Consider the following 27,641-nt stretch of genomic DNA (forward strand, 5'->3'; position numbering starts at 1 on the left):
AGTGATAACTTGGTATAAAAATAAATTCCTAGGAAACAGAGAGAATATACCACACCAGTGGGGCCATTTGGATCAACCAGCATTTGGAGGTATCATCCAAAGAACATCAGCTTATAGTGCAGCTAAACATCCTTAAAGTAAATCAGATTTCCTATTGTCTGGTTAGACAAAAATAATTATCAGATTTACCACTAGGATTTCAAGTATCATCTTCTTTCTCATTGCCTGGTTTCTAGTGCAGTAGCATAGATCACCTTGTAAGGGCAGTTAGAAAACTGCAGGAAGCATCATCTACTCAGTCATGAGCATAGCAATGCCTAAAATTCACTGGAGGTTTTTCACCATCAGCAGTATCTGTGTGAAAACCTCATGCATGAAAAGCTTAAAATTTCTCCCACAGCATGTTCTCCTTTCAACTGCGTTAATGTATTTGTGAACTTAAGCAGCAGCTCTAAAATTGCAGATTGGACTTCTGCTCATGTGAGACAAAAAGAAAATGCTTTAGTCAGTGGGAAAGTAATGAAGAACTTTAGAAATACAGCATTGCTAATTTTTTTTTTTTTTTTTTGGTCTAAATTAAAGAAATTAATGAGGAGGAAAATGTTTCAATTTAGAGATTTTAGTTCCCTTTAAGCCTTTTTATATGAAGATTTTGCGTATCAGTTTTATTCAAATCGCAGCGTGCCAAAGTGTTAGGATAAACAAAGTCCCCACAAGATTTCAGAGTATAGAGCTTCCAGGCATGTAGCCCAATCCTATGTATTGATGCTTGAAAGTAAATCCCATTGTATGGTTATCAGTTTGTGAACAACCAAGGAAATTAAACAATGGCTTGAAGGTGGTTTAATATTCTGCCGTGTCCTGAAGCTGGTAACAATAGTTTCCCATTTTTCCAAATTAGGAAACTTCAATTAATTAGAGCCTTCCTAGTCTGATTGCTCATACCGCTAAGAGAGAAGGGGCTTCATGCATGGGTTAAAGGTTCATTCAGATATGATAATCCAAAAAGTTGGAAAGGCTTTTTCCTTCCAGCTTTTCTCCATAAGGCAGGACCATATATAGCTTGATGAAGTCATAACCACAGCAACACCAAATGGAAAGCTCTTAAGAGCAAGCCTTTCATCCAAACCTAGTATGTGGGAGAGTACCAAAAACTACGGCATCACTACAAAAAATATCTTACAACATTTTAACCTGTTATGTTAGTCCCTGGAAGTGGTTTTTAGCTTCTGATGCTTTGTATTTTGTACTGGGGTTTTATACTACCATGCTTTTCAACTATTTATTGTGGTTTCTATTACTTTATTATGTTTTTAACCATTGAACAATAGCCAGACAACATGTTTTATGAGGACTTTAATAAAGAAACGAAATAACAATGTTGGGAAATGTATAAGATTTGACTTCTAATGAGTCTACCATTGTGTGAAGTATGAGTTCAGCTTTCTCCTGGCTTCCCAACTGAAATGGCAGATGTGCAAATCAGTTAATTGAATGCTGGCTCAGCTGTCAGTCTTGCCTCTCCCCCTGCTTTACGTGGACTTATCTAGGGTGACCATATGAAAAGGAGGACAGGGCTTCTGTATCTTTAACAGTTGCATAGAAAAGGGAATTTCAGCAGGTGTCATTTGTATATATGGAGAACCTGGTGAAATTTCCTCTTCATCACAACAGTTAAAGCTGCAGGAGCTATACTAGACTGACCAGATTTAAAGGAGGGCAGGGCACCTGTATCTTTAACAGTTGCATAGAAAAGAGAATTTCAGCAGGTGTCACTTGTATATATGGAGAACCTGGTGAAATTCCCTCTTCATCACAACAGTTAAAGCTGCAGGAGTTATACTAGAGTGACCAGATTTAAAAGAGGGCAGGGCACCTGCACCTTTAACTGTTGTGATGAAGAAGGAATTTCACCAGGTTCTCCATATATACAAATGACACCTGCTGAAATTCTCTTTTCTATACAACTGTTAAAGATACAGGAGCCCTGTCCTCCTTTTCATATGGTCACCCTACCTGCCTTTTAAAAAAGTTCCATATGTGAGTTTATTCATCATGTGTTGTCTTGTTTTACAAGAAAGGGAATGTAATTGGGTTTTTCTAAGTGCATAACTACTTTGGTGATTGGAGGATGGGGAATTCTTAATTATTCACAGCTGCTATACAATCAGCACCATGGAAACTTCTGAAATAAATGTACATAACTTTTTCCCCTATGAAGAGTTCAGGTACATTTATGTTAAATACACTGTGCACACTCCCACAGTGGCAACAGCACTGTAAAAATTGTCACTTCTGTTTTTTGGTTGTTAACAACTGTGGACCCAAGCATTTTGGATTTATATGAAATATGATTTATATAAAAACCTTCATAAAATTATCATACGTTGGTACCTGCAAGCTATTGTCATTTCTGTTCCAACTTCCATTTTACCAAAGTCAGCTTTCAAGTAATTCTGTAAACTATGGATTAATTCTGGATTGGGTCATATAAGATCTATTGAAATGAACATTCTTTATGTTAGTCTAACTTAAGTCCCATTGATTTCAGTGTGTCTCCTTTAAATATTCTGATCTTTACATGTGTAACACAGCAGTGTTCGGCTTTTTAAGAATGCAAATAGAATTCAGTGCACTCTGCTTAATTCAAAATTTGTATTGTGGTCAGATGCTTCAAAAAGCAAACACTGATCATCATTTGTTATGAGTGATAATGTTGAAGGCTACTTCTGATGTTATTCAATTCTTAATACTGAAGAAACTGTGAACTAGCATTCATATTTCTACTGGATGGCAGATTTGTTTTGATTAAATATCATTCCCTCTTCTGTATTTTGCATTTAATTAAAAATGTTTGTGCTGCTACTTTGTTCATTTTGCAATCATTTCTTGTTGAGATCCCATGGAACTTATTCAGCTAATGCCACCATGCAAAATTGAAGTTATCCAGAATTGGTATCACAATCCATGCCAGTAACATGTTGAGTAAGTTCAAAAGATAAGTTCATATGAATCTGCCTGAGGATCAATTGCCAGGATTACCATGTGTTGGAAGAATGTGGTCAAGGCAATTGGCATTTAGTTTGATAAATCTTTGTAATTTGCGAGTTGCAGGTATGTCTCACCAGTCTTAAGCATAAAATGCCCTTCTTGTGGTATTATGAATGAGATGATGTCATGATCCACATGGTTTCTTTAAAAATCTTGCTTTCCATCACTTTTTGTTACAGACACTGCTTGAGTCAATGGTAGATGCAGCTGAAAACCTCTGTCCGAGTGCAATGAAGAAAGCACACATAAGGCAAGACTTGATTGAGGCATGCACTGAAAAGATTTCCATTCCACGGACCTTTGTTAAAAATGTTCTCTTGGAACAGTCTGGTATTGACATCCTTAATAAAATTAGGTGAGTCAATGTGCTTCTTAAATTCTTGTATGGAATCACTGCACATACTTAAAATTGTACACTGTTGAAAGCAGGCTCTTGAATCCAGAGAGGCCATAGCTCAGTGGTGAAGCACATACATCTCCATGTACGTGGAGCCCTGCCTGAAACAGTGGAGAGCCACTTCCAGTCAGAAATACTGGATGGACCCATGGTCTGACTTGGTATAAGGCAGCTCCTATGTTCCTGTGGAGTAGCCAGTAGTTAATACAGGCTGTTTTAGACAAGGGATGCAGAACCTTAGGCCCGTAAGCCAATGGGCTTTATCCTTAATCTTGGCATAAAAAATCATATTACGTAAATAAATAAACAAACGGGGGTCCGAATCTGACCCCAGGGTTGGCCTTGCCCCCTTTGGTTTTGTGCAATCCCCCCCTCCATTCTAAAAGGTTGAAATGCCTTTCCTAATTTAGTTGCTGCCAATAAGTGTTATAAGCTAAAGTATGCTAATTTGGTATATTTGCCCCTGCCCTTTTTTCTGTTTGGCCCAGCCCCCTTTTGTCTTCAGCCGCACCCACTGCCGGAATGTGCCAACCCCCAAGAGCTTCTCCCTAATGGCATTCAGGTCTTTGACTGAAAGGGGTTCTGCAGTCCTGTTCTAGACCTATGTTACTGCCTACCTTCTAAGGCAGCCTTCTCCAACCAGGTGTCCTCCAGATGTTGTGGGCTACAATTTCCATCAGCCCCAACCAGCATGGCCAATGGATGATGGGAGTTGTAGTCCAAAATATCTGGAGGAAACCAGGTTGGAGAAATCTACTCTAAGGCAAATACTAATGCCCTGGATATTCAATTGTTTGATTCTTCTCTCATCTCCTAGGTAGGTCCTAATGTATACACTGGTTTCTAATATGTCCAGCTTTGGGCATGCTAACGCTGCTTTGATTGCTTTGCAGACACACGATGTGCTGCAAAATATCCATCCAGGGCTTTGTTAATCTTATGAAGCATAGCAACTGCTATTCCAGCAATAGTGCCATAGTTAATGTTAACTTGTACCTAATTTCAATATTTTGTTTTAGTTTACTAGTTTGACCTCTTCAGAATTGTTGGCAACCAGCATTAGAAAAAAATACCTAGACATGATGGTGAACACAGATTCCTATGAAACCTCCACAGAATACAAACTTAACAAAAAGAATATTGATTTACTGTCTCAATATTATGTACATGTGGTTTATTTACTACACCAATTAGCCTCTGTTTGATATATTCTTGTTTAACACAAAAGCAACAGCTACGAGATTAGTTGTAACAAAAATGTAAACTTTCCAACCTACAGCCTGATCCTATTAAAATGCAATAGTACAAGCAGAGGTAAATGTCACCAGATCTGCCATAGCAACTGGTTTCTTTCAAGGGAAACTGAATAGTCCAGCTCTACTACATATCAGAAAACTGCTCCTGTAAATACTATAAGACTGGTGCATAGTTATCCAAGCATCCACGGCTCAGTAGTCAATAGGACACTCTTCTTGTATTTTGCAACTTGATGCCAATGACGTGGGCAGGTGTTTGCTAGAGCTGAGGCCATATTATAGAATTGACATGACTCCATGAGCTATGTATCAATACTGGTGGTTTATTTGAAGCTCTCTAAGAAGAATTGGACCCAACAAGAATGTTGACAAGCCACTTTAAGATTTTGCAGTATTGTGAATTGAAGTACTTCAATTTAAAGTGTTTGCACATCACATTGTAAAAAGAACTGTGTGGGGCCAAGTAATGATGATAGTGGATAGTATAGAAGCAACTAATTTAGATTCCTTGTTGCAAATGGAAGGCTATGAACAAGGGAGCAGGGAACATATTCCAGATGTAATTCTTGAATCAAAATTCACTTCAAGCCAGATTTATTTCTTGTAACATATTTGAATGCATAAATCAATTAGCATATGTTTTATATTCCATTTATCATCTAGATGTTTTATTCCTGGTGTTAGAAATAATTTCATGCATTTGGTGAAAGATTGTGCAGCATTTCCTGATTTCTCAAAGACTAAGATTAATAATCATTTTTGTGAAATGTCTACTCTGCTCCATGTATATTCCTACGTTTTTCTTTGGAGAAAAGTGAACATATATGTAATTCTTACACCCTACAACAGTATTGTAAGGGATAGCAGGATTTTCTAGTGTGAATTAATAATTTGTATTCTCATTTTCGACCTCCACACAGTGAAGTGAAGTTGACAGTTGCCTCATTTCTCTCAGACCAAATAGTAGATGAGATCCTTGATGCTTTGTCACATTGTCATCATAAGCTGGTGAGTATTTGCACAGGTTTGAATATTTCAAGATATCATAACAGCTCAGCATGATGTACTTACTATCTGTTCTCACTTGCACTATGGCTTCCACATATATGCTCATCTCTCTGTAACATGTTGTAGTTACAAGAGTGCCACAATGTTCAGTAAGACCCCAAAATCCAAAATATATGTATGTTCGTATTTCACTGATTGTGGTAGAATTCAAGTTGATTTATATGCTACTGTACTTTGGGCAGTGTTAAGAAGGACAAAAAGCTCAATTGGATATAAATTTAAAAACTAGCCTATGGTCTGGAACAGTTGCACAACCTTGATAAAATGAACCCATGCTCTTATTCAATAGTTCTTATCTATGAATGGGATGTACAAAAACTGTGTCATTTTGGAGCAAAATAGGACAATACTTTGCTGTTCCCTGTTAGGCCTACTGGCCAAAAATTCAACATAGACAAATGTGCTCCTTGAATTTCAGGAAAATTCATTTTAATAAGCTCAAGAAATGCAAGGTAAGATTCCATGGCTAAATATATTAACTGGTAAAGTAACACAAGATGGGTGGGAGTTCATGAAGAAGGATTTACTAAAGGCATTTGGGGGATGGGGGAAATCAGATGCACAGGTATTGGGTGGGAGACACCTGGGAAAGGATCTCAGGATCTTAGTTGATCACAAGCCGAACATGAGTCATCAGTATGGAGTGGCTACAAAAAGGCTAATGCAGTTCTAAGCTGCATTAATAGAACAAAATTGTACAAGTCATAGGAAGTCATCATTCCACTTTATTCAAACCTCGTCTTGATTGTCACAATTTAAGTTCTGGTTGTCACAATTTAAGTTCTGGTTGTCACAATTTAAGGAAGTTGTAGGAAAATTAGGACAGTTTCAGAGGCAAGTAACAAAGATGATTAGTGATATGGAAAACAAATCCTAATAGAAGAGGTTAGGAATTGGGTATGTTTGGCCTGGAGAAGACAAGGCCGAGGAGGGACTTCAAATACCTGAATACCTTCAAATACCTGAAGAACTGTCACATGAAATAGAGCAAAGATTTATTCTCTGTTGCTTCAGAGGGCAGGATTGGATGTAATGAGCTTAAGTTACAGGAGAATAGATTTCTGCTGAATATTACCAAAAAAATTCTTGATGGTTAAAACGGGTAAAAAAAATGGAACCAATTACTTAGCTGGTTGGTGGGCTTCCCCTTGCTGGAGGTCTTCAGGTGGAGGCTGAACAGCCATCTCTTGTGAATGCTCTAACCCTGGATTTTCTGCATTGAGCAAGGAGTTGGGCTCAGTGGACTATAAGGCACCCTCCAACTCTATGATTCTATGAAGCATTGGTCATAGATCTGAGTTGACACATCACCTTTGGCAACATTTATGTAGAATTGCTTTCATTAATCTTTCCATCTTACAGAGAGTGCTTTTTTTTTTTTACTTTCACCTTTCCTGTAGGCTGATCATTTGACCAGGCGAGGCAAGCCCCTACCCCACCAGGAATCATTAGAACTAGCAGAGGAGAAACCTACTAAACGTTCCATCATCACAGTTGAGGAGCTAACTGAAATTGAACGTTTGGAAGACCTAGATACATGCATGGTAAGACACCTTTATCCCTTGTCTAGATCTCAGTATTTAAAAGGTTCTCCAGTTCATTTAAACATCTGCTATTCATTATTTGGCTATTGGGCATTATAGAAAGGCAATAAATAACATCAACACCAATAACTGAACTATTAAATATTTGTAGCATGCCCAAAATTTGTCAAAAACAACAGGTATTGTAGACGAATGGAAGAATAGCACCTTCTTTCCCTTTTCCCTTTATCTCTTTTATCTGTTTATGATTTTTTTTATTTCATACTGTGTTAGTATTACTTATAAATGTGCCATGATAAATTGGGCCACACTGCAATAGCAAACTTTTGCTTACGACAAAATAGAATTTTCTGCCTGGGACATGATTCAATTTGTTTACAGAACCATCTTGCCCACTATTTTTTGCACACTGATTTTAGGGCATTTAGGTCTTTTCATTTTTTTATTTATTTTTTTGTATGAAGACTATAAGAATTATGGTTCTGTTTGTCTCTGGTTCTGTGTTTCTGTTAATGCTGATTTCTTTTGTTCATGATTTTAAATGAATTAAACTTTGTGTAATAAAATAAATATTTCTGAAGAAGCCAAGAAGGAATAGAAGTGATTTGTTAACTATAACCTAGTTTCCTATGGAGTTGCTGCTTTAGTAACAATAGGGAATCGTTGCCAAAAGAACACTTTAAAAATGTATTGTTGGCTCACTTGCCTACTGTAAATGTCCATTTAGTGCGTTTTTTCCATAACTTGCAGTATTCTTAAGCTATTTACAACAAAAAATATTGTAATTAGTGTATATTCTTTCCATCACAGTTCAGAATCAAATAGGTGCAGCTGTTGGTGGTTTGCAGAATGTAATTACACATGTCAGAATATGGTAACATAGAATCCACTGAGTACAGGACAAGGCAAGACCCTTTCTGAATACCAGCTACCCTTATGAACCGATGAATCTGCCTTCTAATGAATCGTACCAGTGGCCCATCTTGCCGTGTACAATCTACTCTGTTTGACATAGGATCGCTCAAGTCTTTGGCAGAATTGTTTATCAGTCCTCTCACATCAAATCTTCATAACTGGGGATGCCAGGTATTAGGATATTTATTTATTTTTAGGCTGCCTTTAAGGGTAAAACCCTCTCATGCAAACCATGTACTTGTATCGCTGAGTAGTGCCTCCTACGCTTATAATTATTTAATAAACATCTCACCACCACAAGAGGTTATAAGGTACCTGTGGGTCAGAATGGCCACTATATCTGAAAAAGAAAAACATGGAACACACAAGATATGAATCAGTTGTTCAGTCCAGAAAGCACTGATTGCTTCAACAATGTGGTCAAAAATACCTGTCCAGGCTATCAGAATTTTGAGTGCCGCCTTTTGCATTTCCTCCCCTCACCACTTTATTTTGCATATGGTGAGGTAGGTTGTATATCCCCTTCCCTCCCCACCTTTTTTCACAACCTGTGTGGTAGATTGTAGTCCATGAAAGCTTATGCCAATGTATATTATTTATTTATTTATTTATTTTAAACATTTATATCCCACCATATATCATTAAGATCTCAGGGCGGCATACAGATAAAAGCATACAGTATAAAACAGTAAATATACACAGCTAAAAACAAATTAAACCATGAACCAAGTTAAAACAATATATAATTTAATTTAAAAGCAGTAAAACGAAACAGTTAAAACAATGTGCCATCTAAATCTTTAAGGTGCCACAGGAATCTTTGTTATTTTTGCTGCGGTAGACTTAACACAATTATTCCTTTGGCAGTTTTTTGTGTGTTTTTTGGTATGTCCAACTACAAACAAGCAGTTACAACTGTTTGTATTAACTGAAACTGGTTTGAAAAAGGAGCAGCGTAATATTCTTAATTAAAATCTTTCTAATGTATAATTTAGGGCTAGGTATTATCTCATGTATCTCGAAGAAACACTCCTTGTACCAGAAGTGATAACACTAATGCACATGATGTTAGATCTTCACTTATTTACCTTTTCACATAAAGAGACTATGGCCTTAGCTAGACCAGGCTATATCCCGGGCTGATACCTGGGATCGCTCCTGTGCCTCCAGACGACGCACAGGGGATCACGGGCTCAGTGAGGAATCAACCCTCCCTGGCCCTGGGATATAGCCTACCCCTTTAAGCCCGATTTTTCCCACAATCTCGGGCTGAGCTCGATAACGCAAGCATGTAGCCCGTTCCGCAGCTTTTCCTGGCTCCGCGCAATTACTCGCGTGAAGCCGGGAGAAGCTGCGCCTATCGGGGGCAGGGTGGGGGGAGTGGGGAAATGAAGTTAATTTTTTTTTAAAAAAAACACTTACATGAGCGCATGAGCATTCGTGCACAAAGCCCCTTTAACAATGAAAAAAATGGCGGACGCGACGAGTCTTTTCTTTAGCTCATTGCGTCTAACGTCTAGACTAGGGCGACAGCCTGTGATAGTTGCATCGCGGGCTCTCCCCTCCTCAGTCGCAGATTTTAAGGAAGGTCTAGTAAAGGCCTATGTAAGTTTAGGTAAAATCACATCAGGTGCTGGAAGAAGAAGAGACAATTTGACTGTTCATAGGAACAATAAAAGATAAGGCCTACAATCAAAGTCCTGCATTCAAAGGCATTCTCATTGCAATTGCCAGTTCTGGGAAGGTAGTGTTTTTAAGTATAAGGGTTTCTCCTTCTCAGTATCTGATAGCATACTAGACTTAGAATAGCATAGATACTATCAGATACTTCGCAGTATCTGATAGCATAGTAGACTTAGAATTTTTCACACACATAAAATTTCCCTCAGGATTTATTTGTATAATTATCCTTCACTTTCAAACTGTGCTTTGACATATTATGTCTAATACACAAGGTTTGGAGATCTCAAATTGACATGGGCAATGTATGGGGATGGGTGTGGTTTTATTTAGGGGGTTCCAGAGAGAGAAGCAGAGGGGGAGAGAAATTATAAATTTGTTTCCAAAATCTACCCATGCTTTGTTTCTGATCTTACCACTGTGTGTATTTAAGAGTTTTTGACATATCTCTAAAAGAGTTCAGAGACTAAACTGTTACCCTTATTTATTTCATGTTTTTTGGTCTTGACCATGGACACTGCATCACTACTATTTTTGCTCATTTCCCCCATAAACTCTGGGGTCCCGACTCCATTCCATCTTCTTCCTTCCCCTTCTACAGTAATTTAAAGGGAACTTCTCTTTCCATCTCTTCTTCCTTCTCTCAGTTCTATCCATTTCCCCACCCCTTGATCTCATAATCTGATCTGCACCATAATTTTATGAATCTGGTTGTAATCAAATTTGTTGCTGTGATTTGCACTTCAAATCTTGGAGCACTCAAATTTGCAATAAGACATTTGACCTGATAGCATTAGGGCATCCCTATTTAATATACTGCAGTATTCTAAGATTAACTATGTCTCTTTGATTAATCTAACATCAAGCAAGCTTACTTACTGTTTGTCCCGAAGTTTTATATATTGATTTTTTTCAAGTATGCCCCCTCCACATACCCTTCTTAATGCTTTCATGATTAGTTTGGCCTGGGTTAGGTTTCTTAGGCTGTTCAGGCCAATCCAATTTGCCTGGAGGCTTCACACTATATACTAAAAATAGATCATTCTCCATTCTATCTTGTCTCCGTGTTTCATGGTTCATTCACTTTAGTTTCAGCATTAAATCATAACCTGCTTGGAGAGAAGGTGTGTGTGTATGCAGGCTTTTTTCTGTATGAATATGTACCTTCAGACAGCATTAGCCAGGACTAGCTTGAGGAAAGGAAAATAAAACTCTACAAAGTAGGCATAGGAGAGAATTGGCTTTCATTGTCAGAGGCCAGTATAGTGGTGGCATTAGTGTTGTAGTTTAAGTTATTTTATGTTGCCTTATAAAGCTGAACAGGGTATTTAAATATTTTTGTTTTGCCCTGCTACATTGACTTCAGCTGAACTCTAGTTTGATTTAGTGGAACTTAGGAAGCTGCCTTATACTGAGTCAAAGTATTGGTCCATCTACCCCAGTTTTTTCGACACTGACTGGCAGCAGCTCTCCAGGGTTTCAGGCAGGTTTCTTTCCTCACTTACCTGGAGAAGCTGGAGATCAAACTGGGGACCTTGTGCTTTCAAAGCAAGGACTCTACCACACTGTGCTATGGCCCTTCCTCTTGCTTCCCTTGCTTTGTGTGATAGCTAAAGCTGCATGGTGGTAGACTTTACAGGTTCTATGACTGGCATAGGAGCAACTGTGAGATCTATTTATTTATTTATTTGTTACATTTATATCTTGCCTTTCCTGCAAGGAGCACAAGGCAGCGTATATGATCCTCTTCCTCTCCATTTTATCTTCATAACAACCCCGTAAGGTAGCTTAGACTGAGGGCTCTTCTACACCAAGCAGGATATTGCACTATGAAAGCAGTATAAAAGGCAGGAGCCACACTACTGCTTTATAGAGGTATTGAAGTGCACTGACAACTGTTGGGGCCCATTGACACATGTCATATACCATTTTCATAGTGTTATATCCTGCTTGGTGTAGATGTGTCAATGGGCCCCAACACTTGTCAGTGCACTTCAGTACCGCTATAAAGCAGTAGCATAGATCCTGCAGTGCACTTCAATACCGCTGTAAAGCAGTAGTGTGGCTCCTGCCTTTTATATACCGCTTTCATAGTGGAATGTAAATGTAATAAATAAATATCCTGCTGGTGTAGATGAGCCCTGAGAGTCAGTGACTGGCCCCAAGTCATCCAGTGAGCTTCATGGCCATGTGGGGACTAGAACCCATCACTGCTGAGTACAAATCTAATTGCTACATTACACTGGCTCTCAACTGGTATCAATTATGCTAGTAACAAGATTTATAAAGAAGGTTGCGGTTTCAGTGATTTTCTATGCCTCGTGTTGCCATCGTCATTTAGAAAATTACAGAAGTGATTAAAAGTGATCTGCCAATGCATTTCTTTTAATGCTGAAGGATATTTGCATTTCCTCTTTCTGTTCCCTTCATGTATGCTCTGTTAGATTTCTCTTTTAAAATAAATGTGTGTGTATATGAACTAAATTGCAAAGCGTGATTTAGTGAAAACACAAGTCCCCTTACCACATGTGCCATTCACAAATTACCGGCAACACGCTTTTTCTGCTGTGGCAGCTAAGGCTGCAATTCTATGAACTTGCCTGGGAATAAATTCCAATGAACTCTCCTCTGGGTAAAATGCATAGGTTTTGAGCTATCAGTCAGTGTGTTTGTTTTTATGTTAATTTGTTAATGGCATTTAAGCACTGAACAGATGAATCTGTTCTGAGCTTTTATGTATCCCAGCTTTTGGAACTTGGACCTGGGACATGATGTAACACTGAGCTATAATACTGCTATTACTACTATTTCTACCATCTGAACCAGAAACCTATATTACTTTAATAAAAATCAAGGTTCTCGAGTTTTTTTTGGACATGCTATTAGATTCTACAATAGAATTCTTCATACTCCACTCCCCGTTTTTGGTAATCAGAACAGTTCTATAACTGCACACTTTAAGGAATTGTAGCTGGCTGTAAATGAAACCACAAAGAAAGGGTTTCTCTGTTTCACATCTATATGCATCAGATATAAAGCTGTTGCCATTTTTCCTTAATGTAAAAGGTTGGTATCTCATTTTTGCATATCTCTGCTTCAGTACTTCTAAGAACCTAAGAAGTGCCCTGATGCTGGACCAGACCAAGGGTCCATCTAGTCCTGCACTCTGTTCACACAGTGGCCAACCAGCTGTTGACCAAGGACCAACAAAGCAGAACATGGTGCAACCGCACCCTCGCACCCATGTTCCCCAGCAACTGGTACACACAGGCTTACTGCCTCAGATACTGGAGGTAGCACATAACCATCAGGGCTAGTAGCCATGACTTCCAATGCTAGTAGACTTCTCTTCCAGGAATTTATCCAACACTCTTTTAAAGCCATCCAAATTGGTGGCCATCACTACCTCTTGTGGTAGTGAATTTCATAATTTAACTATGCGCTGTGTGAAAAAGTACTTCCTTTTATTTGTCCTTCTGCTTCAGTATTTTTTATTTGCCAGATTTCAGCACTGCTTTCCCCTCCCACCCTGCCCCCCTCTCTTTCTAAACTGCTCTTGCTTTATCTTCTGCCCATTCATATTCTTTTATCTTTCTCTTTTGGCTGCATGGAGACTCTCTGCTGTACAAGTGTAAGTATTTTTTTTAAAGCTTCGCTGTTCCTTGCCTATTTTGTTTTTCTTGCTCCATTTGCTTCTGTAAAGCCTTACTAATCTCTTGGGAGAATGTAATATCATCAGTGTGCAGTTACTAAAAGAAATAGGCAACAATTTCAAAGCGAAGTTGGATTTTACAGGACGTTTTAGCCAGCATAACGTGTGGTGAATTTAAAACAGCCCTCAGAAGACATGAGAGAAAAACCAAGAAGAATAGTCACGTAACACTAGTTAATGCCTAAGCAAAGCTCTTGATTCACTTTTGCATTGATGCTAAGTTCAATTTCTTAAAACGAAAGCTTTAAAGGAGTAGAAGGTACGCATAGACATGCAAGGTGACATATTTTCTGTTAAACTGAATTGTCTCTGCTTGGCAAATGCCAATCAAATATGCTATATTTGTTACTTTGGAGAGGAAAAGGAGAAGAGAAAAAACAAACTGAATCTGATCTGAATGAAAATGCATTCAGCAAGTTTGTGTGGCTGGAACAGAACTCAAGTGGCAACAGAAACAGGGAAAGTATTGTATTTAACCTCTTCTGGAGTAATTTCAGCTCAAATTATGCTAAGCAGTGGCATGTAAAGTATTTCTTAAAACCAAGATTGACTCTCTATACGTTCTAAAATGTAATTTCCACTTCTGGTTATAAGAGAATATAACAGAGAAATTCCAGGTTTTTTCCCTTGGGCCGTGGGAAAATCAATAGGTGAGTCTTGCCAGTTTTTCTTAGTTGTTTGCTTCCTCTGGCAGTTCTGAGCTTCCATCTCTGTTTTTGACAGTTTGCCAGCCAGGCTTTGATTTAAGGAGGATCAACAAATACAAGTACTGCAAAAGGCATGATTTATTTGCACTGGGATATTAGAGGTGATGATCCCATGTTAAAAACACACACACAGTCATCATAATCTACTTTAGGAATCCAGAGTAGCATGGTCACTCATTTTACATTAGAGTTAGATTGTAACTTTGTACTTGGAAGGATTTGCTTTCTCTCCCTTAAACTATGGATGGGTGGGTCAGTCTGTTTCCAGTGCCAGTGAATTTCACAATATGCTCATACATAAATCCATTCCATTTTGTTTCCACATTAGTCTGTGGTGTTGTTTTTAATGTATGAAAATTCACAGGATTTCTTAATATATTTCTTCACAAATTACAAATCACAAATCTTCACAAATCTTCACAACCCTGTGAGGTGGGCTGGGCTGAGAGTCTGTGACTGGCCCAGTCACCCAGTGGGTTTCCATGGCCGAGTGGGGACTAGAACCTGGATCTCCCGACTCCCAGTCCAACACTCTAGCCACTACATCCATGTATTAGTCCAGGAACTGCAAATTATGACAATTCACTTAAAAATGTGGACCAAATGAAATCCTGGAGCATCTCTACCGTGGATCTCATTTGCAGTACATGACCTTCTCTTTACAAGTCATGAAGATTTGGTTTGCATCACAAGAGAATTTTGTACTGTTATGCTTCCTAATTTGTACTGTTATGATCCCCATGGCCCTGTATCTAGTATGCACTCTCTTAATGCATTGGGTTATGGAACAGTAAAGGAGATTTCACACATGCAAATATTTTATCTATTCAGGGGTGTGGGGTTAACGCCAATATGCCAGACCTATGCAACTGGAGGCCCTCCAGTGCCTTTACTGTAGCCCCCCAAGGATGCCCTGATCACGATTGCTCATGTGTGTCTGTGTATTGTGTGTCACCCCCAAGCTCCGAATCAGCATCACATGTGGCTCTTGGGGCCAAAACATTTGTGCACCTGTTATATATAGTGCCATGTGTGAAAAGCATACATGTCTGTTTTAACTTAGTATGCTTGTTAGGACATTTGTTATTTAGAGTGCACTCCCAGAGACATATTTGCCTAAATGGGCACATGTATTATCATCCCGTCCTACATTATGGGCTATTGGGCAGTATAGAAATGCAATGCAATAAATAATAGCACAAGGATAGGCAACCTTTTTGGGATCATGGGCACATTTCACATATTCATAAATGTTTCCATGGGCACCGGGCACCATACTTGACTCCTCCCCCTGCCCGGTCACTCCCACACTCACCTTCTGCTTCTTTGTTAGGGTTGCTAAGGTGAGCACAGCAGCTGCAGCAGGGGGAGACAGGTGGCAAGTGAGGAGGAAGAGAACATCCTGAGTGGGTCTGCCAGGTGTATTTGGGGATCTGCGCTGGCTATTCTTTGCCTACAGCTGCCATGTTGCCAACTTCTGCACTAGAGTGAGGGAAATGTTGTCTGTAAAGCAGTCCTAATTGGATTGCTTTTTAGAGGAATAAGTGTAATTTGCTGGTCCATCATATGCTGACAAACTTACAGTGTTTCTGCTCATTCATTACAAATTTTCAAAGGTAAAAATGGTGGAGTTTGGGTTCTGCTAGAATATTAAACAAGCTCATTCAGCCCACTGGTCCCAAGTCAGACTCCCCAGAGGTAGAAAGGGACATGGTGCTGGCAGAAGAACTCTCAGAACCACTGTCTATTGTCTTTGCGAAATCGTGGAAGATGGGTGAAGTGCCGAATGACTGGAGGGGGGCTAATGTCCTTATCTTCAAAAAGAGCAAAATGGAGGAACCTGGGAACTATATACCAGTTAGTCTTGAGAATAGAAGACTGAGGTGAGGCATTGTAGAGTGAAAGAGTGAATGGGAAGATGGTATGGTGATCAAATTAGCACCAAATATTACCCAAGATCACCACCGTACAAAGGCTGACAATTAAATGGAAAGCTTTCAGATGTATCAGAAAACATAATCCACCATGAGGGGGACCCCCTTGTGGGGTTGGGCTATACAGACTAGTCAATAATGGAGAATGCTCAGGAGCCACACTAGGTTGCTGACTTTGCTGCCTTGGACTATGCTAGCTCCTTGGTTTACCCCACAGGCAGACTTACCTCCAGTTATCATTCACGTTGTCATTAACAACCTAGGACCAAAACTATGTAAACTGTGAAAACAATGCCAGTTGTGACCTGCTCCTATCTAGGTGTGTGTTTATGTATGAGGGGGAGGGAGGGAGAGAGAGATAGACTCCCATTCTTCCTTCCCCTCTCAGTTCCATATCGCAAGCATAATGTCTGTAGTTTCAAGGAGGAATTCAAGGAGGGGATGCAGTAGTTGGATGTTTGTATTAGTTACAAAGGAGGAATGGAACATACCAGGAAAATAATTTACAAGGATAGCAAGCAGATTAAGTAGGCATGGTGTGTTGCACGGCAGCAAGGTGATACAAAAGAAACTGCTGTGGACCAAGGAAGAGGCGTGTGATGGGGAAGTCATGGTGTGCTTCTCAGTTGTTGCACTCTGGTGTACCTTAGATTCCAATTAACTGCTTATAATCATTTAGTGTGGTTTTTTAAAAAAAACTTGTACATTTTGGTTCAGGAACTGGTTACCCAGGCAACTGACAGACATTACACTCGACAAGCTTACAGAAGAACTACCACCCCCCGAAAACTAAAAATTCTAATTATCAGCAATAAATATTTTAACAGAAATTTAAATGTAGGGAAATACTTGTGCCATCATTTATACCACTGCAGAAGAATGCAGGATGATTAAAGAAACATCGGATTTTCTTTCTGAGAACCACACTCTTAAGAGTATAACTCCGCATTATATGGTAAACATGGGCTACTGTTGAAAATGACATCTCCTTGTTGAGTTGCCTCCTCTCCTTTTCATTCAGAGGAACTTGTGGCTCTCCAGACATTCTTGAACTGTAACTTCCATCAGCTTTAGCCAGCATAGCTAATGGTGAAGCATGATGGGAGATGCAGTCCACATAACCTGGAGGGACATGTTGCTTTAATGATTAGTAAAACTGATCCAAGTCCTGATGGTATCATGCTGTGAATTTCTCTACCCTTACTTCATGCTGGCAAATATACAGACTCTAGTATATTTTATTGCATATTATGGAGGGGAAGAACTCAACAGGGATGGCCACATCTGTGCTGAAACAGTTCCTCTTTTATAATGCCTACTAAAGTGTGTGTGTGTTTATAAAACTGCACTTGTAATGTGCAAGAAAGCCACATAATGTAGAATGCTTTGATTTTTGTAGAGCTGCTATGATGACACTCACAAAAATGTTTACAGTGAAACTAAATGTTTACGGGTTCTGTTACAAAAATAGAATGCCTGATTTTTAAGTTGGTTTTTTAGTGTTTGACACAGTAGTATGCTGACATACATACATACTTAGTTATGTTACATGAAGCTCTTGTATTATATTACTATCATTTATAAGGAGATCATTATTTTAACATGCAAATGAGTACAGTACTGGTGTGTTTTCTGTAATATCCATATAAAGCTAAACTGTAGCTGGCCTGTCCTCCTATCCCAGAGAGATGGCGTGGGACAGGGGGAGAAGTTGGCATCACTTTCAAAGTGAACTACGTCATCAATAAACAATTTAAAAAGGAGAGTGGTCAGCAGACTTTGCTTGACTTGCTAGTAAAAGTGAACTTTGAAATGCACCCAAGAGGGATTGATGTCTACCTTGGACTATATCTTATAAAACTAATGTCTATTTGTTTATAGTTCACTTCTGTCAATGGCGTCAATGGCTATATCTTAAAATCAACACAGCCTTCCATTATTCAAATATATTTTGTGACAACTTAAACACAAACCAAAGAGTCTATTGCATTTGTCTGAAGTTATTGTACAGCTATTATATTGGTTTCTTCCATCTATCTCTCATATTTAGTTAAAACAAATATTGTTTAAGTCTGAGGTCTCTTAAAGTGGTGCTCAGGGCACCAGTGTGCCCACGGACACCTCTCTTGGTGCCTGCCTGTCTCCATGCCCCTCCTGATTTTTATTTTATTTCTGAAGACCTTTTTTTTAAATTACATTTTTTTAAACTGGGAATCCAGCATGCTGCAAAGCAAAGTGCCATCCTTCAGCACCATCTTTGTTTTAGTTTTATGTTTTGGAGTTCAGACCCCACATCTGCCTTGTAGTAAGTTTTTGGGTAAGTTACTTTTGTTTTAGTCTCCTCAGTTTGCCTTCTGGGAAATTAGTGTTTTCTGACTGCTCATGCCTACCATGGCAGCCATTTTATGAATAGGCAAGCTGCCCTGTGGCAGCCATTTCATAAGGATGCCCATGATAGCCTTTCAAAATTCCCAAAGAGGTCAGAACCCCCTGGTATAAAGCAATCCTAATAAGCTGGTTGGCATTAGGAGTATGAATCATCTCATCCATTTTGCGTTTCTGTTCCTTTAATATCCTTCTAATGATACTGATAGTTGTATGTTAAGGGTGTAGCTAGAATTGAGACCTATCAGGCTGGTTCTGCACACAAAAAGTTGTGCAAGGTCATTGGCTAAGGCTACTTTGTTCTTTTAAGCTGGTAACCAGCTGGAAACCAGATTGGCATATCCAGGAAAAGACTCCCCATTCAGAGTTTGCAAAGGTCTAAAAACCATAGCAGATTAAATTAATATGTATTTGTGTGTAGACTTCTTGTTTTATTTTTCTTCTTTCTTACTCTGTGTGTTTGAGCTTTGTTTTATCATTGTGAAGGCTTTCCTATTTTCAGAGAAATGACAGATATTGCACAATCCCCAAGTTGGAGCTTTAAGCAAATGAATAGATTGTAAATTTACTAGGCTGATATAGCTGTAAAGTCTTAGGTCTTAATATATTATTGTAACTCATAGGTAGTACCATAGGGGTGGGGTGGAGATAGTGAAGATAATAACAAGAGTAAATTTTGGGTGAATTCAAAGTAGACATCACCAAGTTTATTTTATTTATTGTAGCATTTTTAAATTGCATTTGTCTATTATAAGCAGCAACCAAACTAGCGTACAAAGTTTCATGTTCAAGGTTAACATGACTTTAGTAACTTTTCAAGAATGTCACTGTGCACAGTTTGTAGTATGGAATTTACCTGTTCTCTGTGTATTCACTATTTATGTTACTTCAATCCATTAAAAAAAGCATTAAAATGTTGCAAATTCATTTTGTATTCTGAACATCAAGTTTGAATCCTTTCCAACACAGCAATCTTTATGAATATTTCTGAAGAGTTAGCTTAATTAATAATTCACTTGATTTGTGATCCAGAATTCAATGTAATTTGCTCCATCTTTCACAGCTGTGTTGACTTCATAGATTAACATATTCTAGTCTTATTCAGAGTTAATGGATAAAATGGTACAGTTCACTTTCTTATCTCTACAAGTGGGAAGAAGTCATTAAATTCTGCTTCCTTTTTGATCTGTAGATGACTCCTAAGTCTAAAAGGAAGAGTATCCACAGCAGAATGCTGAGGCCTGTATCCAGAGCTTTTGGTAAGTATGATTCTTTTTTGGTAGTCCTGTTTTTCCATAATGTTTTAAGCTACTTCCTTAAATTTTGATTTATAGGAAACTAGCTCCACTAGTTAAAATTTCTGGTGCACTACTATGCCACAGGCGCAATGTGGAAAAGAGATTTAAATGACCCCTAGGCTGCTTAGTTGATCAGGTTAAGACAACTTGGACCTTATGAGGAGAAGACAGGAAACACAACCAATTTGTGAAGCTAGCAAAAGGATTTGTTTAAGGGAATTGGAGACGGGAAATAACAATTTATTTTTATTTATTTATTTATTTATTTATTGCATTTGTATGCCGCCCCATAGCCGAAGCTCTCTGGGGGGTATACAAATGAATAAAGCAATATAAGAAAAGCAATCACAAGTATTCACAGAGAGTCTCACACATTTACAGTGTTTCACACAAACTCTCTGAAGGCAGAAATGCTTAGGATTGTGGAAGCCCAGCCAACCAAGATTTGGGAAACAGAGCCCCCTGGATTGCACTTGATGTCAATGGACAATGGAGAGTCACACCAGAGGGCCCCTTCACCCTCCTCCTGATCAGTAGCACAACCCTGAGTTGTACCAATCCAGCCAACTAAGTCTTGGAAGCAGAGCCCACTGGATTGCACTTGCTATCCATGGGCAAGCAAGAGGCATGCCAGAGGGACTCCCTCCTCGCCCCTTAATTCGTAGTACAACCCCTTAGGAGTAGCCTAACCTCCCGGTTACCAACCGTGGCACTGTTTTTTCCAGTCGTCTCTGTTGTATTATACAATCTTTGCCAGCTGAGTCTTGGGACACAATGCCCTTTGGATCACGCCTGCCAACAGGCAGGCAGGAGTCAGGCCAACGAAGCACTTCCTTTGCCCCTCAGCTGGTTGTATAATCTGATACAAAAGAGTGCAGTATGACAGAGCAAGACGGTCCACCCTTATCTTTGACCTGGACGATGAATTCCACCCATGAAATCCACGCTACACATACTCACATAGGGGTGACTTGTCCTGGCCAGGGATCAAGCCAGAGCTGCGGTGCATGGAGGTTCTATCCTTTGGTGCACCCAAGATCGTCCGAAATGCCACGACCTCCTGAACAAAGGAAGCCAAGGGTTTTATACCCTCTGCCTCTCATTAGGGTCTGTGGCCATAAGAGAGGTGGGTGCCTGAGATGCTCTTTGTTGATCATTCATCATGTTCAGTACCAGCACAAGTTGCTTGCTTGCTGCATGATTGACAGCCCCTCTGTGGCTCCCAAGGTTGTTCTTAGAGTCATATACCCCTTTCGTTTGGGAACAACTGGCTTACTTCCCTTCAGACTTGTCTCTGTCTTGCTACATCCGAGAATTTGGGGTGCTTTGTATGCATCGAATTTCCTCCCTTCATTTGTCTTTCCCAGAATCTTAAGGCCATACACTTTCTTTCACACCTTCCTCCCACCGGGACCAGGGCACATAAAGTTGCCGTCCTTGCCTTTCTCATCCCTCCTCTCTTGATATTACCCATTGACACTTACATGTTTTAGAAACGTAGAGACAATCGACTTATTTACAATTCACATTTCATCCGAGGTCATGTTGGCATACATCTCTTTGCATCACATCACATTTATTACATTTCAAATGGGTTCTAAAGTTTACTGTGGCGCCTGTGTTTACATCTGAGAGGAAGTATGGGTAGAAGTTTCACTCACAAGGCCATAGAGCTGGCAACTTTATAGATAGGAAGGGGGAGAAGGAATGAGGGAGGGTGGCAGACTGGAGAAAAAGGAAAGAGAGCAATCACTATTGATAGGAAGGAGGGGCATAGCAGGCAAAGTGCAAAAAGGTCCACTAAAATGTAGATAGAGAGAGAAAATCCCAAAACTTGGCAGCCAAAATCATTTGAAAGAAAGCGTTTTCTTGATACATTTATGCTGTCTCCACACAAAATATATGGCTCGTGTGTCATCAGTAGGTAGATATTTTACAAATATGGTCTCTTGAATGAATGCTATGGTAAGTCAGAAGGGTTTGTGTTGGTTATGTTTTGTTTCCAAAATATCAGATGTTTTGGACTACACTCCCATAGTCCCTGACCGTTCCATGCGAGCTGAGATATGGGAATTGTAGTTGAAAACATCTGTAGATTGCCTCCTCTGTTCTAGCCTAACTTTATAGGAGAAAACAGTGTGAAAAAGACACTGATGTTCAAGGTATTTTAAAGGGTGTTGCACGAGCCTGCCTCTCTACAAAGAATATACCTAAACAATTTGAGATTTGCAAGTCTATATTTAAAGATACTGTGAAAGAAAAAAATGTTTAGATGCTATAGGTCTGGTCATGGCTAAGCCTTAGGCTTGCATGCCCCTCCCTTCCTTCGTGGGCTCAGATTTCCTTCTGTACCTCCTGGTTTAAGACAAACCATAGTTCCACATTATATCCAAACTGGGCAAGCCATGTCTTCCAGTTCTTGTTTGTTGCAACCCAGTAAATACAGTATGGGAGGAGTGAATGTGTAGCCCAGAGTTTGAGATCCAAACCAGCTAAAACTTCTCTGCTTACAAATATCTCTTCCCACTGAGTGAGGTCATTGACAGAATTATGCTTGTCTTAGGGCCCAAAACATACATTCCTTTATGTGTGTCCCTAGAAGCTATGTCTTCTTTTCATTTCTACTCTACAGTAGGGGGGCAATCCAGATCATAAAAGCCTCCCATCCCCCAAGGTCCCAATCCCATTTTTTAAAAAGAAAGAAAGATGTAGCTGCTAGACATACGTTTAAAGTAATGTCTGTTTTGGACCTTGAGATATCTGACTTGAGAGAGAAATTAAAACCTAATAAACTTTAAATATTTCCATTAGAGATGGAGTTTGACTTGGACAAAGCATTGGAAGAAGTCCCTATCCACATAGAAGACCCTCCATTCTCTTCCGGGAGGCTGGAGAAACGAACATCTGGGTTCATTTCGGAGCTACCTTCTGAGGAAGGCAAAAAACTGGAGCACTTTACAAAACTAAGGCCTAAAAGGAATAAAAAACAACAACCGACACAAGCTGCTGTGAGTGAAAATGTTGTTGAAGACATTGTAGTCCTTATGTATTTGAGCTTTAATGCCAGACCTTGATGCATGACAGCCAAACTCTGCCTTGTTATTATATTACTTATCTATATCTGATTTCTGTCAGAGTGTTCATAAGGAAACTATTTCTTCTCAAACCAATAGGCAATTATGGTTTTGACAGCCATAACTAGCAATAGTGAACCTTCAAACATCTAGATTAAATAAGACTATCTTTTTTTATTAGGTGAATAGTGCAATTCCTCAAGATGGAGAACAGAATGGTCTGATAGGAAGAGTAGATGAAGGTGTCGACGAATTTTTCACCAAGAAAGTGACAAAAATGGATTCAAAGTAAGTTTAGAAAAACAAGTTCTTAAACAAGTTACAGTAGCAGAAGCTGATGTACACTTCTTAATTATATAACATGCAGGAGCATTTTGGGTACGATTTTTGTATTTTTAAAAATCAAAGTGAATTTTATTTATTCATTACTTTTTTTATGCTGCTCAATAGCTGAAGCCGAATAGCAAGTGAGTTCGGTTTATTTAATTATTTATTTATTTATTACATTTTTAACCCCCCAATAGCTGAAGCTCTTTGGGCTATTCGGTTGCATGATTGAAATTACTTGTATTTTAAAGTTAATGATGTATGCTAAAAGCCTTTTTTTGTTGTTTACATCAGCATACTACCATGTTACTGCATTTGGATTTGTTATGGTAGCAATTGAGAGAACAGCTCAGTTTGTGTCAAATAGTAGTAATGAGCAATGCTCTTATTTTGTGACCTTTAAGGATTGGAGGCAATGGTTCCAGGGCAGTGTGAAAGATCTATAAGCAGAAAGAGGCTTCCCTTCACAAATACCTTGTACTACCTGTGCAATAGGTAGTGAGAGTCAATGTGGTGTAGTGGCTAAGTGTCGGACTAGGAGCCGGGAGATCCGGGTTCTAGTCCCCACTCGGCTACGGAAGCTCACTGGGTAACTTTGGGCCAGTCACAGACTCTCAGCCCAACCCACCTCACAGGGTTGTTGTTGTGAGGATAAAATGGAGAGGAGGAGGAGGATTATGTACACCGCCTTGGGTTCCTTGGAAGAAAAAGGGTGGGATATAAATTCAATAATACATACATACATACATACAATAGGTTACTTTGAGGTATGGATCCCATATCCAGAACCCCATGCATGTGTGGTCTTCCTCTTGTTCTCTTTCCCTCTTGCCAACACTGCAATCCTCGGCACGCCAGTGCTAGCTGCTAGCATGGAAGGATAACAGCAGTGGGCATGTAGTACTCCCTTCTTTAAAAACGACTTGCTCTGTACAGTCATGAGTGTCTAAAAGGGCCTCTCATTTGGGGCAATTTTCAACACTCCCTTTTGAACAAATCCACATTTGTTCTAAACTTTTCTTCTCTGCACCATTTCCCCCTTCTTTTCTGTCATTGCCATTTAATTCTATTGGCTGTGGCGATCTACATGATTTTGTTGGTGTCACGATGCTGCATGTGATTGTAAGTGGTGGCCACAGCCAGTTTGAATAAAGAGCAGCCTAAGCAAACAAAGCTGAAGAGAGTGAAGGAAGAAAAGGAAGAACAAGGTTCCAAGAAACAGCATCCGGTGGAACAAAAGTGTGCCAAACAGCATTGAAATAATGCAAATACACACAGACATGCACAGACATACACGCATCAAATTTGATGATTTTGAGGCAGCTATTTATTTATTTATTACATTTTATACCACCCAATAGCCGAGGCTCTCTGGGCGGTTATTAAAATAGGGTGCAGCATTAATCCTTATTTCAGGGACCAAAATGAATGTATTTTTCTTGGTTATGATAACACATTTAAATATTTTGACATTAAGGTTTACTTCTCTGGGCATATAAAGATACATTATTTATAATCAACATGTCTAAGGATTTAACCGTAGGAAATAAGTACAATCCTGCAGAACAAGGAGCCAACCTAAAGTCCACAAGTTGTATGTATGCTTAACAGAACCAAATGCTAAAATGCCATTGTCTCAGTGTAAATTTGCAAACAGAATGTAAGTGTAATGACTGAGGTGAATTTATAGTTGCTTAAGAGGATGGTTTATGCATGTTTGACATTCACTTAAAAAACCGGTGTTGAGAAAATGGCATGTGTAAACTACTGAATATCTTGAAACTTAAGCAAGTGATAATAGCCATTAAGTTGCAAGCAGATAGTGAAAATCAACAGAGTGAAGCATGAGAATCGCTTTGAGTGTAAAAGGTGGTATAAAAAACTGCAAACTGTCATTGTACGATGTTAGCATGAATTATTTGTATGACCAAACTTTCTTGATGAACGGCTATTGAAATAACTTGAAAGTGTGGATATATGCTGAATAGGCAGAGTAGCTTTGTTGGCACTTTTATTTTGTATTTGTTGTAATACCAGCGTTTTATGCTTAAACAACTGCACAGTTTATTTTGTGTGTCTAAATATTTGTTTTCAGTGGCTGCCTTTAACTGTGGGGCCATTTCTAGTCAAATTCTCTGGTTGTACTGATCAGGGGGAAGCCTTGGTGGGAGGTGGATTTTGCCACCCTCCCTCCAGCCAATTTTTGCCTGGGGGTGGGGGCCTTTTCCTTTCTCTAGCCAATGGATGGATCTGTCCATTATCTTAAATAGGGATATTTAAGGGGTGCGGGGGAGTCTTCCCTGCCCAAAACCAAAAAAAAAAAAAATGAACAAAAAAGCTCAGAGGGCAAAGTCCACCCTCATCAAGGACTCTTGAATGGGTCCTTAGAATGTGTGGGTGTGGGTAAACTTCAACCCCTCCAGCTGTTTCTTAGCAGGGAGGACTTTTTTCCCTTCCTATTTAAGATTAATTCATTCAATTAAGTATGTTTAGGATTAGTATAACTGTGCTAATAGAACTTAGAAAAATGTTTAGAACTAGCTGTTCAGCTACTTCGGTGGCAGTTTTGGCCTGAATATATGAGACAAGAGAAGCAAGGTAAGTAGCTTACTTTTGGTAATTGTGTACAGACAGACATTTTAGTTTTCTGAGATGTAAACTGCTGTTCAGAAACTACACTGAACTGCTGCTATTTCCAGGAGAAGCAACTTGAAACTCTAAATCAAATGCTAATAATTTTTTTTTTAAATCCCTCATAAGTGACGTTTGGATATAGCACAAACCCTAAACTGTGATTCTTTCTTAACTATGGTTTATTGAAACAAGCTAGCTTTTAAAACCAAAGTTGGAAGGTTTTTTTTGTTTCAGTAAACCATAGTTAAGATTAACTGCAGTTTGTTTAGGTTGAGACATAACACTAAACTGTTGTTAGTCAAAACCAGAAGCAAACACTTCTGATCTCCTTATGGCCACACCAGAGGAGGAGAGGAGAAGAGATATGTGAGAGCTCAAGGCTTGCCCATGCTCATCCATATTATATTTTACATGTATTCTCTTTTTATATATATATTAGGAGGCCCTCAACAAAAGGCGCAGATGCCAGCGAATCTGGTGAAGCAGCTGAGGAAAAGAAAAAAAGAGATTCTCGGAAAAGTGGCTTTCTCAATTTAATCAAATCTAGGTCCAAAACTGAACGTCCTCAAACTGTACTGGTGTCAGAGGAACCTTCACCACCCAGAAGTTTTGTCAAAGGCTCCACAGTGGATACTACAAAGAAGGAGGTTAAATCAGCTGAGGAGAATGGCGGCACAGAAAAAGCTGAGGAATTAAAAACACCAGAATCAATAGAAGAGGCTCCCTCAGAGGATACTTCAAAACTTGAGAGGAGCGATAGTAAAGGCAGTCCTCAAGGAGGACGTAGGTATGGGGTGCAAGTGATGGGCAGTGGCCTTCTAGCAGAGATGAAAGCCAAGCAGGAGAGGAGAGCTGCAACAGCACAAAAGGTGAGGGCTATTTTCATTTTAATGGTCCAAGCCAGTTCCTAAGCAGTTAATGTGATTTCTTATAAGTGAATTATTCCTCTAATAGTATTAAATAATGTGGCTCATATTGGTGGTTATCTTCAAAATCCTCCTTAGGACATACAGTTTCTATGTTTTTATATGTATTATGATAAATTAGCATATTGTCTAAGATTTAAGGTACAGATGGCTGTTTAAATTCACATCAAGATGATGTAGAAACAAAGCCATAAGGAATTTACTGTTTGATGCATGACCTAGTATAGTCTTATTACAGTTACTGATGATGAGCAGGTGTGTGCTAAATGAAAGATGGCAAATGCTCTGTGTGTGTGTGTGTGTGTGTGTTTTGCTTTGAATTTGATGTGTGAATTTGCATGAATGCTACAGATAAGTGAATGGGGATAGTCAAGTCTCCAAGCAAATATTCGGTGGTAGTCTTGCTCCACCTAGTGTTTGAAGAGCTAAATATTAACCCCAGAAACAAATGCAATGCAAATAAGGTCATGTGGCATGGATTAATTAGCAGATCAAAGGGTTTAAAACTAAGAGCTCTCCAGCAAGAAGGAATCAGGCTGATCAGTTTTAGATGATATTTCCCGTATTAGTCAGGAAATTAAGTTAAACATTGAAAAAGCTAACAATTGCATTGTTTATATAATTGCATTTAAATAGACTGCAACTATTTTCCTGCTTTTTCTTACTAGCTAAGTTGATTGGAATTTATTTTAGTAATTGTAAAGTGGTTGCAGTGATGTGATAAGTGAGCCCA

The 27,641-nt window shown here is 39.1% G+C and overlaps 1 protein-coding gene across 2 annotated transcripts in view; it reads left to right on the top strand.

Moving 5' to 3' along the window:
- CARMIL1 (capping protein regulator and myosin 1 linker 1) overlaps window positions 1-27,641 on the top strand; it is a 172,535-nt gene that overhangs the window by 136,093 nt on the left and 8,801 nt on the right. For both annotated transcript variants that reach the window (XM_063130459.1, XM_063130460.1), the window contains exons 27-33: window positions 3,231-3,406; window positions 5,625-5,712; window positions 7,173-7,316; window positions 19,842-19,908; window positions 22,759-22,955; window positions 23,203-23,309; window positions 26,422-26,851. In XM_063130459.1, the coding sequence (XP_062986529.1) occupies window positions 3,231-3,406; window positions 5,625-5,712; window positions 7,173-7,316; window positions 19,842-19,908; window positions 22,759-22,955; window positions 23,203-23,309; window positions 26,422-26,851 (1,209 nt within the window). The remainder of the gene's footprint in view (window positions 1-3,230; window positions 3,407-5,624; window positions 5,713-7,172; window positions 7,317-19,841; window positions 19,909-22,758; window positions 22,956-23,202; window positions 23,310-26,421; window positions 26,852-27,641) is intronic.

This window comes from Elgaria multicarinata, chromosome 7 (assembly GCF_023053635.1).
Source record: "Elgaria multicarinata webbii isolate HBS135686 ecotype San Diego chromosome 7, rElgMul1.1.pri, whole genome shotgun sequence".
Taxonomy (NCBI): Eukaryota; Metazoa; Chordata; class Lepidosauria; order Squamata; family Anguidae; genus Elgaria; species Elgaria multicarinata.